At 41.8% G+C, this 18350-nt stretch overlaps 1 protein-coding gene across 3 annotated transcripts in view; it reads right to left on the reverse strand.

The window, feature by feature from the left end:
• Positions 1–2690: 2690 nt before the first annotated feature.
• Positions 2691–18350, reverse strand: part of SPTLC3 (serine palmitoyltransferase long chain base subunit 3) — a 79792-nt gene continuing 64132 nt past the window's right edge. For all 3 annotated transcript variants that reach the window (XM_071582117.1, XM_071582116.1, XM_071582118.1), the window contains exons 10-12: positions 6689–6824; positions 5447–5576; positions 2691–3158 (exon numbers count right to left, since the gene is read on the reverse strand). In XM_071582117.1, coding sequence (XP_071438218.1) covers positions 3045–3158; positions 5447–5576; positions 6689–6824 — 380 coding nt within the window. In that variant the 3' untranslated portion in view covers positions 2691–3044. The remainder of the gene's footprint in view (positions 3159–5446; positions 5577–6688; positions 6825–18350) is intronic.

Here is an 18350-nt window from a genome sequence, read left to right on the forward strand (position 1 = left end):
ACAGAGAGAAGAATATAAAGACACAGGAGAAGTGGAGGGGGGAACCACTTTGACAGGTTTGATAAGCTCAGGAAATGAAGACTTTTTAAAAGATGGGGTAGGACAAAGATACAGAAAAGGGAAAACAATTCAGATACTCTGTCAAACAGAAACTCTTGAGTCTTCCCATAGCATAAAGGTCAATCAAGATTTTATGTAGGGTAACAAGATGCAGCTTGCCAACAAAAAGTTAGTGGAGTTATGCTTACGTTTCCACTGGATTAAAATAGGACAACTAGAGCATTTTTTATTTAGTGAAGGCAGTTTTTCAAAACCCTCTAAAGCAATTACAGGGAACTGTGTTTCCCAAGAATGTGCATGCCTGAAGATGGAGCACATTCTAGGAAATATGTGTTCCTTATGCTAGAGGTGTTAATTCCCTAACAGGTTCTATAATTTTTTTCCTCAACTAGCTACAAGAGAGTTTCCAAATGCTGGTCAACTCTAAATCTATTAAAATTGATGTAAACCAGGAAAAACTCCTTGCTGGTGAAAAAGCAAGCACCAGACCATAACTAAGCCTCATGGGGAAAAGCTAAAAGACTGAAGTTCCTGGGAGTTTTATTATTGCACCAGTGGAACAGGGATTTTCCCCAACTGTTCACCAAGCCCAGGGATAGTCAGTCTGTACTTTCTCTAATGTGTAAGGGATGGAAGAAATCAGAAGAGGGCACATAATAAATCAACTGACAGTCTCTGAAAAATAGCTGTCCTGTCTCTTTACTGTGAGTGAGAGTAATGTTCTGAGGGCAGGAAGAATTTGGCTTTAGACTGAAAACATTCCCCTGTAGGGGGACAAAAAGTGATCACTCTGTAGTTTAATCAGTCTCAGACCTCTCTTTGAGGGCAATAGCGTGTTGCCTGCAACAGCACGTGTAATGCTGAAATATAAACTATGGCCATACACCACAAGATGGGAGGTCAGAAGTCAACTGAGGATCTGGCTGCAGATGTTCAGCAACAGAGATCAAAAAGCTATATATCAAACTCAGTACTTTTTCTTGAGGAACAGGTTGCAGAAATTTCTCATCCCATCTCCTTCACAGTTTCAGTGCACTCAGCATGTAACAAAGCTGTGTCACAAATTGCCAAGTTACTCAAAGTTCATGTTTCCTAATTTCTCCTTGTCCTGTGCTTGAGTATTTAATTATTTGTACAGTGAATTTGCCCTTATACACAAACACAGCTCTTCTGAACCTCTGCAACGTTTTTCAAGTCTGTCTACCAAAGTGGAGAATCGTATGACACACCATTTGGTCCTCCCCCAGCCCTTGATAAATGTTTCCTAAAGCCGACACTTGATATTATGGAATGTGTTGTAATCAATTCTTAAAGTTATAGCACCACTGGATTTTTATTAACTTGCACAACAACAACAACAAAAATCCAACAAAAAATGGGCCCTCATAATCAGTCAGCCTTGTTATATCCTGAAAAGCTGCTTTAACAAGCAGGGAGTAATATAGTGTAATTGGTACTCCACAATTTAATTGTTCTGTTCTTAAATCTAATATTGCAGCTGTGGGTTAAGTTTACACCACAGCTTTCAAGAGAACATGAAAGTGTGGTACATCTGTGCAACAGAAAGCTAAACATCTCTCATCTGATGTGTTTACAATGACATTTGATAGCGTGGCATTGTTTGGAGTTCATTCTTAAAGCTGCAGACCTGCTTTTCAACGCTGCAAAAGAAGAAGGGAAAAAGCCTCCACTCTCCTCCCAGCAACTCAGCCCACACCAGCCTGAGGATGCTGCTGCTGCTGGTGGCATTGCTGGCTGTGACAAGTCCTTCAAGGAGCTTGGAGCATTTGTCATTCAGGCAGTGGACAAGGGGACAAGGACATCTTCCCCGCTGAGATGATACAACAATTATTTGAAAAACAAACAACTCCAAAAAACTACACAAATAAAATTACCCCTGACATGCATAAACCAGACAAGAATATTTCAAGAAATGTTATTACACGGATGACTTTGGCACATATAGAAATGGTGGAGTTTTCTGTTTAACAGGTGGCAGAACTGTTCATGGTGTCTTGAACTTCACATTCTGTCTAACCAACAGCTTCAGCATTATGTACTTGTTAGTGAATTTATTAGGCCCATAAGTAGTTCAAGAAACGTAGGAATGGGCCCATAAATGTCATCTGCAGTTTGTGAACTGCAAGTATCTGACTGTTTTGATCAAGGTTTTTACGGGAAAGTTAAATGGTTATTAAAATTATTTACTACTGCTCCACCAAGAGGGAGCAAGCCCACTGAAGAACTGAGGTTGTGAGAAGATGTGATAGCCTGTAGGTCACATGTGTTAGCACAAAAGCATTTCTGTTTATGTCCAAGTCCAAATTTTTGTACAATTCGAAGCTCAGAGTGCATTTAAAGTGGCTGAGAAAAGGTCTTTGGAGGGGAGGAGGCATTTTCCCTTTCCCATAAGCTGCCATTGATCTGATCAGGCTACTTTCCTTGTTCTCAGCATCAGCCTTTCTCTACATTTTCTGTCCTTGGAGAAATGCATGATAGTGCAACTTGGTTAAGGAGGGCACTTTGTGCTCATTCCTCTGTACAGTCCACGCCGAGGTCGTGATTTATGCTCTTTAACAGATCAAAGTCAGCCTCACTGAGGAAGCTCAGCTATATTACACTGGAATCTATTCATTTTTTAAAACTTTATTATTTCAGTCACAATTAAGACTATCTGGAGCCTCTTCATAAAAAGGGGCCATACCACAAGCTGTACGTTAGCAAGTCGATCAATGGATGCATTCACTCTGCATCAGAAACACCGTAAAGGCCAGATCTCCTGGGGAGGCAAATCTGTATCAATATTGCAGTCTCTTCAACACAGAAATTTGACACAACAAGATGCAACACCCGAGCTTCCCCTCCTTTCAATTAACTGAGAATAAAAATTGTCCTTAGAAGGGAAGAAATGCATTCATGTTTTTCAGTTTTCGGGTTTTCCGCCCTTTCATAGCATCATAATGTTCTCTTCATGGGTGGAAAACTTAATCTTCAGGTTCAAGCATCTTTTCTTCATACAGTTCAGGATGAGATGACTTGGAATACCGGGAATATTTCAGTTGTAGAAAATCACCCAATTCATCCAGAGCATTCAAAACCTGTAAGACCATTTGACTTTGTCAATTCTCTTGGAAAAGAAATTAAGTTCTAGTAACCGCTACTTTACAGCAGAGCAAGATCATAAAAAACACCAATTAAAGAAGTTTAAAGGACAAATGGGCAAATTTTGTATTCATTCTACTGCAGTGAACATCAATGCAGTCAAGATGTACAACAGCATCTATGAGAACAGAATTTACTCCTTCAGTAGGTTATGGTTTATTAGTAAGGACATTAATTGAGCAGAGGAAAAAAAAGACGTTTTCTAAAAGCACAGAGAGATAACAACCCAGATAAAAGCTATCTTTGAGTAAGGCTGTACTTCAGTGTCTCCCTAGAGCTGCCAAGGACTGGAGTTGCCACTGCATTTTCTCAGATAGGACTCAGCCCACAGTGCTGATCAGAGTCAGCATGAAGAGTTTAAGACACTTTCAGTGCATTCCATTACCTTACACTGATATCACAGGCACAATTAATATTAATTATTATTCATACTGTAGTGCAATTTGCTGAGTTGTGTCCCCAGCTCTCAGTAGATTCAAAAAGTAGACAGTGAACCGTGTACCACAGAGAGACACCTCAGTGTTTTGAAGCATCTGACTCACATAGAAGAGCAGCCAACGTTTTGGCATCAAAGAGGAAAACAGCAATCTTGATTTTGAGCCTGTTCCTGTTAAGCCACTAAATGAGCTCATGAACAAAACGAAGTAATTTAGCAATGGTTTCTGCAGAGAGAGAGCTTCCAGGTCATTAAGGAAGTTATTCTTGAGAGCTTGCCCTTTCATGGATCTTTCCTCAGTTCCATGCTGAGATTCAAAACAAATTTTGCCAAAGGGAAACTTTTTCATTGTGTTTGTTACCTGTTGTTACCCTGGGTTTAGGTATGTTCACAAAGCCTTTGCCTTAAAAGCTTTTTCAGCTCAGAGCGTTTCCATGGACTGTAAGGACATTTAAAGAGTGCCAGCAGTGCTGCAGCAAAACCACAGCACGTTCAGAGATGACTGGGGAGCATTTCAGACCTTCACTGGTAGCAGGAAGCAGCAGTCTCCAGGTAATGAGCATGAAATGATGGCCCAAAAATGTGGTGGGCTTGACATTTGGGAGTGGGGGGAGAAGAAGAAAATCAAAGCAGTGACCTCAAGAGCTTAATCTCCATATCAACTTCCTCACCTATTACTAGTTGCATAAGCCAAAATGCAGCCAGCCAAAGAGCAAAAGCTGACAGTGCCCAACACAATTGCTATGCCCTCTTCTAGGAAATACTGTCTTTGTGGTATTATACCTTGCTAACAACTACTGCACCTTTAAAAGCAGAAGGAATGCTGTACTGCACACATGTCAGGCAGATTTGTTTGATGTAATGTGAGAGCAACCTGCACTGGTGTGGGAGCTGGTCAGCAGGGCAGGGCTCCTGCCCCAAGATCCCTGTGAATCTCAGGATGCAAACGCAGAGCCAGGAGCTCTCTGCAGGCACAGGTGCTTGTCTGCATGAAGGAGTGGCATTTTTAACCCAAATGCCTTCCACGGTCACAGAGTTTTTGCTTTGACCATCATACTTGTGCAAAGAATGGAAAAAGAAAGCCTGAAATTTACTTTTAAGCCTCTTGTGTTTCTAAGTTGGCTTATTCTGAGGATGAAGGAACGTGTCTCAAGCCAGGCCAAAAACACCTTCGGCAAGAAAGGGAGATGGAAAATTTCAAAGAGTTTATTTTAAACACATTTCTGACTGCATTGGAACGGAGGTTTAGGATGGAAGTCTCAACATACTCTTAACGGTATTTCTGATATCAGAGAAAGATACAGAACTGAGACAGGCCAGACAGCACCAATTAAACTTAATTAGGTTCAAACAGTTCCAAATACTGTTTGCAATTTCCACCTGTACCCTCAAGGCTGTCCCATACACTTCTGTAATTCTAGAAACACGTGGAAATACAGTTATGGAAAACTCGATTTTCAATTATTTCCATATCGTTTCAGGTTTCCTACTCTGATAGTTTTGACCTAGAATTTAACTTTTGTCTTGCTGTGCTCTTCATGTAGGTCTTTATTAGTGATGACAGATTTGGTCACTATTAGAAATAGAAGAACATAACAAGTTAACTGCCCTATCATTTATTTTAAAAAATAAAATATATAAAGCTCAAATGCCTTTAAAGATCAAGTGCTGAGGCCAGAAAAACAAATGTAAAAATGAATTATTGTGATTCAAAGTAACAGAGGCAGAACTTCTCCCAACCTCCTTTGCATCTGAAGTTAATTTTGGCAGGCCCTGTGCTGTGCTTACCGTGTCTAACATCTCCCGTGTATGTGCAGCTGACACACAGAACCGAGCCCTGGACTCTGTGATGGGAGTAGCTGGAAACCCAACCACGACCACCCCGATGTTTTTTTCTAACATGCGTCTTGCAAAAGCCCTAAAGAGAGAAGAAAAACACAAAATAAACTATCTCCAATAAACTGGCCACAGAGAGAAAGCAACCATGTATAATAATAATATTATATATAATATAGGTACAATATGTAAAATCCTGTCTTCAGTTGAAGTGGATGGTAATATTCCTATTGATCTCCCTAAGAGACAGAATTTCACCAGTAGGACTGAGATTCTTTCACAGAATCACAGACTATTCTGACGTGGAAGGGACCCACAAGGATCATCAAGTCCAAGTCTTAAGTCAATGGCCCACACAGGCGATTGAACCCATGACTTTGGCATTATTACAACCAAGTTTTAACCAGCTGAGCTAATCTCAGGGTTTTTGCTGCTTAGCAGCTCATGAAGACAAGTGGGTGCCAAATACTAGAAGTGTGATGGCAGAGAGAGCACTGCAGGACAGACACATTTCTGTCAGGGAAAGGCAAAACATGTGGGCACTCACAGCCCCTAAGCATGGAAGGGGTTGGGTTTTTGGAAGGTCTGAGAGCTTGGTTCCTGCACATCAACAGGAATAAAACAATCTGTGATAATTTATCTGCTCTCACAATTACTCTGAAAGTTAGGAAGCTTTTGTGTGGACCTGGAGCACACAGCCACCCTAAGCTACCTGCAAATACTCCCTGCAGCTCAACCCTTACATTGTGCTGCCACTGACTCCTGGTCTGTGTGTCCAAGCCAGTGCACATGTGCTGCTTGAGAGGAACTGAGTGGTAAAACATGCAAAGACCATTCAATGATCAAATGGGGAAAAAGAACACCCGTCCAAACCAGTTCATACATCAAAGGCGATGTGAACCCTTTAATGATTACAAATTAAAAAAAAAAGAAAAAAAATCAAAATGTTATCAAAAGTATTGTTCCAGACCACGTTTAAAAAAAGGATAAGAGAAAGAATTTTAAATTCTGAATACTAGAACAGATTAAGCCTAGGGCTAAATTTAAAAGAGAATAGAACTAAATGATTAATTCAACAGTGCATGTTTCCCCAGGAAGCTTGTACCACAGGGATACATTTTCTGCAGTGCACACCAAGTAAACTATGAGCTTGAATAGTGTTGGCTTTGCCAGCAGGTGTTTTCCAGTACTTACCCTATCTTACCAGGCATATAAAGGAGCAAGGGCACAACCGGAGAGTCATCATTGCCATAAATGATGAAGCCCATTTCATGCAGTTTTCGCCTGAAGTACCTTGTGTTTTTCTCCAGCTGGCGCACTCTCTGCAGCCCTGAAACGAGCCAGGCAGGACAACAGTCAGTGCAAAGGTCAGCACTGGAATCCAGGAACAGGCAAAACTCAGGGCTGTGGGCAACAGTGCGGCTGAAACGTACATGTTGCTATTTGATTGAGAAGAAAAACAAGGAATGAGCTAATTGTAACTACACTGATTGTTATGGCATGGTGGGATGGACAACTGACACTCCTGTGCTTGTGAGGTGCCTTCCCATGGGCAGGAACAGTCCCTGTAGAGAAACAGTCACACATCTCTGTGCAGACAGGACATGTACAGAGAGTTACCTTCTTTCTCAACATAACTGACTATCAAGTGAACAACCAACATCTACAGATGTTGATACAGAAGTCAGTATCTTTTCTCATGAACATAATTCCACAGGGGTCCTCTTATAGCTTAGCTAATTCTGTGAGTGCATTTATCTATCTATCTATCTATCTATCTATCTATCTATCTATCTATCTATCTATCTATCTATCTATCTATCTATCTATCTATCCAAGACCATAATAAAGCTTAAAGTAGACGATACTGCATTTTGGGTCAGCTCAAGCTGATGCTTTTGTTGCAATTTTTTGGATAGAGAAAAAGAACATGATAATGTTTGTTATTACAGAAGGTCTGATCTTCTGCAGTTTGTTACCAACATTCTGCATGACTCAGGTTACTCTAATATGCATCTACAAATGCAACCCCTTGCTGAGTTCTGCTCAGTTTCTCTGTCTTCTTCTGTTGCTGGTGTTATCTTGATAGCATCATCTAACAACAGGCTTTAGTCATTCAAGACTTTAAGACACAGGATTTGTTCTGTGCATTGTCCCTGCCCTCACTCAGTCATGGATCCATGGACGTGACCCCCACAAAACTCAGTTGAAAACAATTATTTTTAATAAAGAAAAAGGACAAAAAACCAGCAGAGAAAAAATGTGCTTGAAAAGGCACCTCAGCCTTTTCTTTTGCAGTGCCACTAAGGAGCTGGTTTCTGACAAGTGCAATTGCTTCCCAACCCATTGCATGAAAAGGGAAGAGTCACACTCTACATTACTGTAGGTAGGAGATAAAATATGTCCTCTCATCACAGCAGCTCCATTGTATTTCATCAGTGAGCTGATGTATGTGCTGCTTTTCCAATGCTGGGAGGTGCTGGCAGGGTAGTGCCACCTTCCCCATACCCTCATGCCTCCACAGTGCCCGTCTCGGGCTCGCACAGCCACAGGGCAAATGGAACCAGGGCTGTCATTTTGCCAGAAACGAAACTTCCAGACCATTGTTAAACAGGCCAGGTCTCTAAATCTGATCCTGGTGTCTGCCCACAGGGGTGGTGGGAATGTGTGGTAAGACTGGGATTCAGCAGGACACAGTTACACTCTGAGCTTTCCTCTTCCTGCCGTTCATCAGCCCATACTTTCAGTATCACATTATGTCACTAGACATGAACACCGAAACCTCCAGCACAACTCATTTCCTCTCTTCCCTTTGCTTTTAAGATGCCTTTCCACAGATGAATTACATTTTCACTCTCCATTTACTTTTTCATTTTACTTTACTTTTTGTTCACTTCATTCTTAATTTACTGCTTTCTTTCACCCTTCTCTGACTGGATGCCTGATCCCTAATTTCCCATCTCACTCTGTGTAATCCCAGCGGCCAGTTTGGCATTTATTTGTGGCTGCTACGTGCCACCTTTGGCAGAGTTGTCCTCAGACCACATTCTTCCCCACCACCTTCTCTGGCTTTTCTTCTTTCCCCTCTTGGCTGAGGTGGGGATCACCACACCTACGTAACCCTCTTCTCCATTAATCATTTCTGAACTTTGATCAAGATCTACTGCTTCATCTGTTCTGTATCCTCCCGAGTCAAGGCTCTGTCAGTGTTCTGGCTGGGAAATTTATAGGGAAACTGGGACTTGCTTCACAGTGATCGGTGTTTCGCTTGAACAAATTAGAAGATCTCATAAACCCAGTGCATTTGTAACTTTATGCACAAAACTGCCCACGCAGACAACCTGTTAGTTACAGTCTCAGTCATTCAGTTTAAAGCGTTCAGTGGAGATGTGCTGGGTTAGAAAAGGCCACAAATAGTTTAACCATCTCTCTAATGCTGCTAAAACAAAAACAGCTGTGTCAGAGCAAGGAAAACAAATGAAACACAAAAGCATCCTACTACAAAGCTTTCCAGTCACTAATAAAAACAATAGTCTGTGGTATTTCCAAAAATATTTTTGGTGTAGTAGATCTCAAAGAAACAGGAGGAAATATTGAGGAGGAGGAGGGGAGGGGAGATGATGGCAAGGAAAGGGAGTTAGAGAACTGCAGAATGATGTGGCTGAAGTCTAAGGAGAGACTTTCTCTCTTGTTAGAAATTTGTGAAGATGTTATTAGCACCTCCTCAAGGCCCTGTTTACAAGGAGGAGGGTGGAGGAGTGACCTGAACTGGGAGCTCAAACCCACTGCTGTTTCTCGCTATCTTTGCAGCCCCTGAGCTGGTTTCCAGCCTCTCAGTTGGAGAGCATTTGAAACTACTACATTTTCAATTAGGGAAAGTTTTCATAAATGCAGATGTTCTTGGCGAGTGCAGTTCAGGACTTGCTGCCTTCTCCTTCCTATTCAGCTGTTTACCACAAAGCTGGAAACACAGTGTCAGCCGTGCAAGATTCCAGGCTGTTCCCTATTTATCAAACCACATGCGCAGGGCCCAGACTTGATCCATTTGTCTCTACTTGTTTTCAGTACCGGGACTTTAGAGTCCAAAGGAGGGCAAAACAGCAAAGGAAACGTTAGAGCTGAAAAAGGAGGTTCAGGCAACCCCCCAAAAGTCAAACATCTTTTCCTTTTCCAGTCTTCCCTTGCTGCTTCTATCTTCTCAGTCAGTTGAGATGGGATGGATCCCCTTTCCAGACTCCCTATGGAGCTCATTTCAAGCCAGCCAGTGCTGATGCAAAAGAGCCACTTGAATGTTTTAGTAACATCCCAGAACGCTAATTTCATTTGCAGGGTTGCATTAAAGAGCCAAATAAAAGATCAGAGCACTCACATATATCTGGAGGGAAAGAAAGCACATTAGGAGACGATTGCTACACACATTTCATTTGTGGGTGGGTGGCTGGGAGGAACCTATTTCTTTACCAAGTGTCAACACTTTCCTTTCTCATGTTAAGTTTTGTGGTCAAAGACCACAGCTACACATCATATACACAGCCAGCTTATACGTTGTCCTGATAAGAGCAATAAAACCTTAAAGCTCGTAGCTGTATTTCAACGCTGTTTTTCATTCCTTTACGGGACCTTCAAATGTCAGATAAGGAGGCAGATCTGAGCAAAATGTTTATTTTTTCCCCATTGGCCCAATTTCCCCCCTACACTGCTGATTGAGAGTGGTGATTTCAGTTTAGAATCAGATCTTAGTCCAAATTCACTGTGGTATGTTTAACCAAAGACACTGCTTTTAAAAAGTATTTTCTTTGATTCCTAAGGCTGTGATCTTGCATACTTTATTATTTATTGAGTGAAAATCTGCAGAGCAGACCCTTGAGCTAAAAGGATATGGCTGCATCTATGTGAGTGTAAGAATTAACTGTATGACACCAATTAGAGGATCAGGTCCCTAGACAGCAAATAAATGTGTTAAAAAATTCTTAGTTTGCAAAATCCTTGGGGATTTACAGTCCATGCAAAGAGCTTATAGCACAGCATGCAGGATATCCAGAGAGTTATATTCCATACAATATGTGAACCACAACACAGCACATGTTTGGAGAACACAGCCTGGACAGGGAAAATCAACCCTTCACTAGTTAAAAGTAAGCTCACTAGTGCTCCAGAGTTTTCAGTTAGGCAGAGAAGACAGTTCTGCATATTCTTAGCTGAATTAAGAAGGGACAGAAAGAGAGAAAAGTGAATGATAAACAATTCTCAAATTTCGCAAGTTATCTTGGAACATACACAGCCAGCTTATTAGGATTTTTTTGAAGTACAGGATTGATTGCCTGGATGGTACAAGAAAACCAGATTTACTGCATCAGCAATCCACCTACTGCTGGCAAATTTAGAGTTTACATTTGTTGCACCACTTTAAAATATTTGGTTTACTGTGAAGTCCTAAGGTGTTGGCAATTCTGGGAAAATGCTGATTATATTTTTATGTGACACGCATCACTGCATCCTGCCGGCTTTCGCTCATTAATTTCTGCAGGCTTTTAGAAAGCTTTATAGCTCAAAATTAATACAGTTTGGCTGAAGGAAAAATACAAAGAGAGGGCAAGAGAGACAGAAATAATAAAAGATAGTGGCTTGCTCATAATTTCTCTGAAGCAACGAGCTTTTTAAGAGAACCACCTGGAGTAAGAGACTTGGTAGAAGTTTTGTCACATGCTCCCAGGGGGAGCTGCTCTGGCATCTGACAGCAGGAAGGTGTCCTGACTGCTCATCTGAGGGCTTTGCCTGGCACAGCTCCAGTGCTTCAGCAGAGCTCTGCTGTTTGTGCCAGCTGAGGATCTTATCCTGGCAGTGAAAGAGGCAGGAAAACTATCAGCTCTCTGAAACAAAAGTTTGTTTTCCTCCTCCAGAGATGTCTGCCTTTCCCTCCTGCAACTTGTTAATAAGCAGAGAAACTGGCTGTGCTCAATTCCTGCACAAACATTCTACCTTTGAACTCTTCCTCTAGGCTTCTACCCTCGGAAATTCTGACTCACTATATTGAAAACAGGAATAAGCAACCTGTAGCCTTTCATATCAAGATCTCAGGTGTATTTTAATTGAAGGAGAGTTATTTTTCCTGAAGCCATTCCAGGAAAGATAATCCCACGCCATAGTGGGTTTTGGCATGTGGTGGACTCTTCAAGACCCAAATCCACCTGCTTTAATCTTCTCCAGCTGTTGTTTCATGGGGTCTTTCTAGATAATTAGTTACACTATCGAACTTTTACATACCAGTGTCAGTGTTGCTTGGATGGAGAACTCCACTCCCTTCCCTCCTTTACTAACAACTAGATAGTAAAAAGCAAACTTTCATAGGCTGAAAAAAAAATTGGAAAACAATAGCTCTTCCCCACTAAACTATTGCAGATGCACAGATTTTCATTTTTTCCCCCTCTGGTTCCATTATAAGAGTAACACATATGTACCTCCATATGCATTAAATCAGAAATAGAATGCTATAAAACTGGGGTGCCTAAAGGAATATGTTCTCAGATAAAACAATCTTCATAAAAAAACAACTTTGCTATGGACTGGGGAAAAGCGAAGATGTTTTCTTCCACAGTCTAATGCTAACTAGAAACCTAGTAATTTCAGCTTAAGTCTGCTGCTAAATAAGCCCTTAAGGACTTATTTAGTCAGTCCAATTTTAACTGTGAACTTCTGCAAAACACTTTCCAGAGCAGATTAAGCAGGAAAAAAGTGCCAATTTCAGTTGAAGCAGAAAGGAGAAAAATTGTACAGCTTCTGTAATTTTTACCTCTTTTCTCAAATGACTCAGCTCTGCCTACACAGCACCTTATCTCTGGTCAGATCTACAATGTGAGTATTCAGCATCCCGCACAAGAGCGGGACCAGGGCAGCCCGGCTTGGCCGAGCCCGATTCACTCGCTGGGCAGGTGATTAATCACAGCGGGTCGGTCCTGCCCTGAGCACCAACCAGCGCCCAGTGCGCTCCATCTGCCCCCCATCGGGTGTTCCAGAGTGCCAGGGATCGGTCCCAGCGCCGCCGCAGCGGGCACGGCTCTCTCTGTGCTCCCCAGGCCGATAACGGCGCTGCATTCCTGGGGCACCGCAGCATCTGGAACATCGGAGGGATCCTCACACTCTGTCCCGGCAGCACAGACGCCCTGACAAGGGCACTGGGAGGCGGAGCTGTTAGTGCTGTCCCTGGCAAAGCGGAGCTTTCCTCGCTGGGGGACAGGCTGCAGGTCACACCCGAGTGTGGTGACATCCCTCCTGTCGTATTTGAGGGTGCAGGGGACATCTATCCAGGGGTAAGGTCTGCTAGAGCACTACAACACTGGTTTGTTTGGCTTTGAATATGGAAAAAGTGACTTCAAATGAGAATCTGGTCAACCCTCAGAGATCTTGCAATCACTGCAAACACTGTTAGTCCAAGGCCCCTGCTTGTTCAGGTCAACTGACCTTCCGTGGATACATTTGGCTTCCTGTGGGAAGTGGAACACAGGGCAGGTGGTTCCCCTGGAATAGCATGTCTCACTCATTTTGTGTGAAGATGTCAGAATCCAGCTCTGTTTCATCATCCACTGCTGGGAAAACATCTGTGATGTTCAGCTTAGACAAATAATATTCATGACAGCATATTATCATCATTACCATCTTCACTGTTGTCTTGACTGGGAACTCTAATCATGGAGCCAATTCTGTGCAAAAAGGGAATAAATTTGCTTCAGAGCTTTAAATGTAACCATATACTTGCTTGATAAGGACCTGAGAGAAGCAATCCCCTGAGAAAAAAGCAGCAAAATGAGAATTTGGAAAAGATAGACTTCAGCATGACTGATTCTGCAGGCTGTTTGAGCAGGTTCAAGGGGTCCATTGCTAAGGCACTTGCAGATCTAAAGCTCACAGCAATAGTTTCCTCATCAGTCCAGGCTGGCCCAGATTTATTTTGCTGCAAAAGGGATTGTTCCTCCCAGCTCCAGCTGCTCAGGTCCTGGCACTGGGATTCATGGAGCCATATGGCAGATTGGCTCAGGGAACCAGTTGGGCTGCAGGCAAAGCATTTGTCGGAGGGTTGGTTATTTTTCAGCTCGATGAGCTCTCTGATTCATTCATTGCATGGCTGCACGAACACGACACTGGCAGAGGGAGAAGGGGGACGAGTAAGGGGATAGGCAGGGGGAGAGGGAAAGACAGGACAAGGCTGCCCTTCCTTGCACGAGTGCTGGTTTATGCCAGGTTGTAGTGATGTGGAACTAACACTTCTGAATTTACAGAGGACCCTGACAAAGCAAAGCTAATGTTTTTGAAAGAACACAGATAGCAGAGGAAAATGTTGGCTACAGATTTTCAGGAGCTGGTCCTCCAGTTGTAAAAAAAATCTAAGGCAGACAGAAATATTTTAAGAAGGAATCTTTTCAAAGCAATCTTTTTAATGCCAAGTCAAAACAGAAAGCACCTTTCTGCCACTTCCCACAATCTGAACGAGCTCAAATGCAAGAACTCAGAGTTTCCTAAAAACAAAAATTAAAACTAGTAGTTGCATAAAGATAAACCAATCTGCACAAATGACAAAGTATATTAACATTTTAAAGAAATAATTTAAATCTAAACAACCCCAGGAATTATCTTTTAACATAACAAATCTCTTAACAGTAGATTCTAGAGGACAGGGTTTCAAATTTTTCAACATCCCATAAAAACATATGAAAAATGCCCACTGCTGCTGGTGAATTATCATTTGCCATGGATTAAACAGAAAAATGATGCCTTTGCAAATGCTGCAATTTGCTTTTTACACCACAATAATCTGTTATTAAGTCAGCAAGAAAATTGCTTTGGATCTTCTAACAGTCTGTCTGTCTAGTGGTTCTATTTTTTTTTACCTATCGAATTTAAGTGTAAAAATATGCTTTTGGTATTCTCATGCAGAAAGGGGGGGAAATAAAGGTCTGAGGTCACAGCTGGAGGGGCTGTGTTGCATGCAAGGAAATGTACTTGAGAATCTGTGCGGGGTCCAAACGCTCTGAGTCAACTACAGTCTCATCACGGGGATAAAACCACTGAGGCAGCTGCTGAGTTTCCTGAGGTGTCTCCAGTGGTGTAATGAGAAGCCATGAGGAGAACACAGAAAGAATATCTCTATTATGAGTTATAAAGAGTGAATGCCATGGGAACTTCTGCTTCCCATATTTCCTAATAAATGAGCAGAGACATGTTTGAGATGAAAAGGCCACAAAGGCTTAAGAGGGATAAAATAATTTTTTTTTAAACAGACTATATGAACTGAACTGTGGAGATTGCTGCCTTGTGACAATACTAATGGAAATACAACTGCCAAGAGTTCATACCTTTTAGAACAACTCTATTATAGGAACTATGATAGTATCTATGACATTATGGTACTGAGAACAAATGTGTCTTGTTCTACAAACCATCAATTTTCAGAGTCCTGTAAAACAGGGCACTGAAAAACACCAAGACTTCTACTCTACTAAAAATCAGACTTCACATGAAAATGGAAATACATTTGCATTTTTTGTAGTCGATTTCTGACTGTTCTAGGTCACTCAAGGATCAAAGTACTTGGTCACAGTGACCTCAACCTATTTCTCTTTCCCAGGCAGGAACAATGGTGTGTATCAGTTTTAAAGGGAGCTACTACCTTCTCTAATTCAGCATTTCTTGTCCTTCATCTTCTCAAGTCATCATAAAAAACATGACAAAAGAAGGAAACTATAATAGTTGACTGTGGGATCTGCAGTATCCTCCCAGTTACATTATCATGACACTAATGTCTCCCAACTATCACAAATATGGGACACACTGTAGCTTGAAACAGACTCCTCCTATGGATAATTTCCAGCTGAACAGTTTAGGTTTCACAGAATTACTTTTAAAGTATTAACCTGTTCCTTCCTTGTAAAGAAGCTGTACCTCTTGTGCCTAAAAGCATCTATTCATACCCTGCAGTCCTACATCTAGTACAGTGATCCTATCCTGGAAATGCACATCCCGATTCCTCTTCCAAATGAACAACCATATTTAACTAATTGAAAATAAAGCAAGAAAATATGGAAGATGAACTAACTGGATACACACCAGGATAAACACAAGCAGTATTGCTGCATTTCTGGCCTCTGTCATTACCTACTATATAATTCCACCTATGCTACTCTCTACTAGATCACCTGCTTGCCTAACAAATTACTGGACAATAACTAGCAAGAAAGTGAAGGGAATGTAAAAGCCTTATACCAGGGAAAATATAAAAGACTGTGTGAAGTACTAAAACCCAAAGATTTTTCCAAGCAGCAATTTAAATGACCAAATCAATCTTCCTTCCTTCTCTTAATTTTCTATTAATACGCTGAGGAGTCAGTCATGAAGTTCAGATGTAAGAACACACTTATGTGTTATGATGTCTGTCATCCCCTTTTTTCATCCTCTTTTCAACAAGCACACTGTAGTTCACATGGAACTTTTTAGCAACCTCTAATCTCATCATTTTCCAAAATATTCCCAGTAATTTTTGCAAGGTTGCCTCTACTACAGGAATGACTTCTGGAGGACAAGCCATCAGTGGGCATCTCCTTCTAAAGGGTTCCCCAAATCATCCGGTGGGGAGAGAATGTGACTTGAAATAAATTGCAAAGTAAACTCTTTCAATGGATTCAACAGGCTTCCAGAGAACAAATAGAACAAATGGCACCACCCTGCAACAGCTCCAGTTCAATTGAAATTTGTCAGGTATCTCTGCTACACGGCTCATGCTCTCACAAGAGCAACTTGAGTGCAGGATTCACCATCTTCTATGCCAGCAGACCACAAGAACTCTGCCAAGGCCACTGTTGTCCTTGGAATAAAAAAATATCTGAGACAGTGCTTTTTCCCTTCTGCTCCCCCCTCTTTCCTAAGCTGCCACCTTCCCCTCTCTGGTGCCAAAGCAGCATTGGAGTGTGGTCCAGCACAGCATTTTTTCCTGTGTTTTGGGTTGTGGGTTTTTTTTGTAGTCCACAAGACAGCCTAATGAAGGGAGGCCCACATGAAAGAAAACCCAATAGACTAAAATAATGGGTCTGGCTCAGAAGGGCAAGAAACATTTTTACACATCATAGCCAGTTTGCTGGCCTTTGTGCAATGCTTTGAGTTGTGATATATGATTTATTAATTTGTTTTTCTACTCATTTGCATTTCATATTACAAGACAATTTTTAAAAAACTGACAAAGCACTGATTTATTTTATAAAGGATTTGCAGAAGACTTAATAAGCTGTTATTTTGTGCAGAAAGACAAACACTGTGTCATTAAACAACTCTGCTTCTGGAAGAGAAAATGCTTCAAACTCAGCCCCTAAGACAGACACGCACATCTTAAAAGACTCTGTTCTTGAAACCAAGTTCTCCTGTTATCCTGCACCAAATGCATGCAGAATCACGCTGGCTCAACAGCATTTTCACCAGGCTTTGAAGGCCTGGCAATGCTCTGCGTGTTTCATGGTTTACACGCAGCATCTCCGAGAGCCTGAAGGCTGCGAGTCCCGGGCAGGCTCAGTGTCAGACCGCCCTCTCACGGCAGGAGTGGCCCCGGAGAGCCCCGAGGCTGAACGAGGATGTCAGAGCTGGTCCCTTGTATTGAACAGGATTTAGGCATCTTTATATGCAACCCCGACCTTTCAAATTTAAATTTGGAAGAAGATGTTATGCTCTGACTTCTCTGCCAAAACGACAAGAGCGTTGCTTCCCCACTGCCAGCATGTCCTGCTGGAGCTTTGCAGTGCTTTCTGCTGCCCTGGCACTGGGATGGGTTCTCTGTCCCTCCTTCTGCACTCTGGGGTCTTATAAATTCTGGCCTCATTGAAGTGCTGTGATAAACGTCTTAATATCTTCGTGTCTATCGTGGTTTGAAACTGCCCTCTAAGGGCACTGCAACAGAATAGTGCAGAGCAGTATCTCACCTGCTCTCATCTACCCTTTTTCTTTCCATTCCCACCTTATCCCAGTCATATCTATCAAGGAGGATTAATACAGAACTAACTCTGCTAGTCTTTGACAAAGAAAAAATAGCACAGCCTAAGCTGCTGGACCAGCATAAGAGAGATTGCAATTCAGAGCAGAATCTGTATCTTCATCTGCATTGTACACAACAACATGATTCTCAGGCATTCCTGAAAGAAACTGCACAAATTCAAAGCCCATCAGTTTTTCTCCATGGTGGGATTTAAGTCCTAGAACACTGAATACATATCAACATCACTTTGAAATAGTAGCAGATAGGTAAGTCACATAGTTGTTTTGTTGCTTGCTGTATAGAAAGACTGTTATACAGAGGATTGGACAGTACCTGCATCTACAGCCTCAGGGGAGGAATAGAAATAAACCTGATTTTTCATAAAGACACCAAGCAGCCAATTATTTTGGGACAAAATGCACTTCAAAACTAGCCTCTGGACACCATAATTGATGTCTGAGTGAAGTAGGAATTATTATAATCATCTTCTCATACTATTATTTAACATAGAATACCTTTTCTGAAATGCTGCCCCATGCTTGAGTTGCTTGCTATTTTCAAGGACCACACTTACAAAGAAGCTCAAGGGACAGCACCTACCCCAGAAATGAGGGCATACCCTCATGAACCCTCCTACAAAGTCTGATAATACACTCAAAGGGAAATTTGTGTATTTCTATTTGTTGCTGCAAAGCAGGGTGGACTGGCAACTACTGATCCAGAATTCCCAAATATTTCCATCCCTGCTGCATGGAAACAGAGTCGACAGCACTCAGAAGTGTGATGATTTGGATATTAATTTTGCAGTAATAATTATGTCATTAGCGTGACATTACCATACAACTTTGC

The sequence above is a fragment of the Pithys albifrons genome, chromosome 2 (genome assembly GCF_047495875.1).
Source record: "Pithys albifrons albifrons isolate INPA30051 chromosome 2, PitAlb_v1, whole genome shotgun sequence".
NCBI lineage: Eukaryota > Metazoa > Chordata > Aves > Passeriformes > Thamnophilidae > Pithys > Pithys albifrons.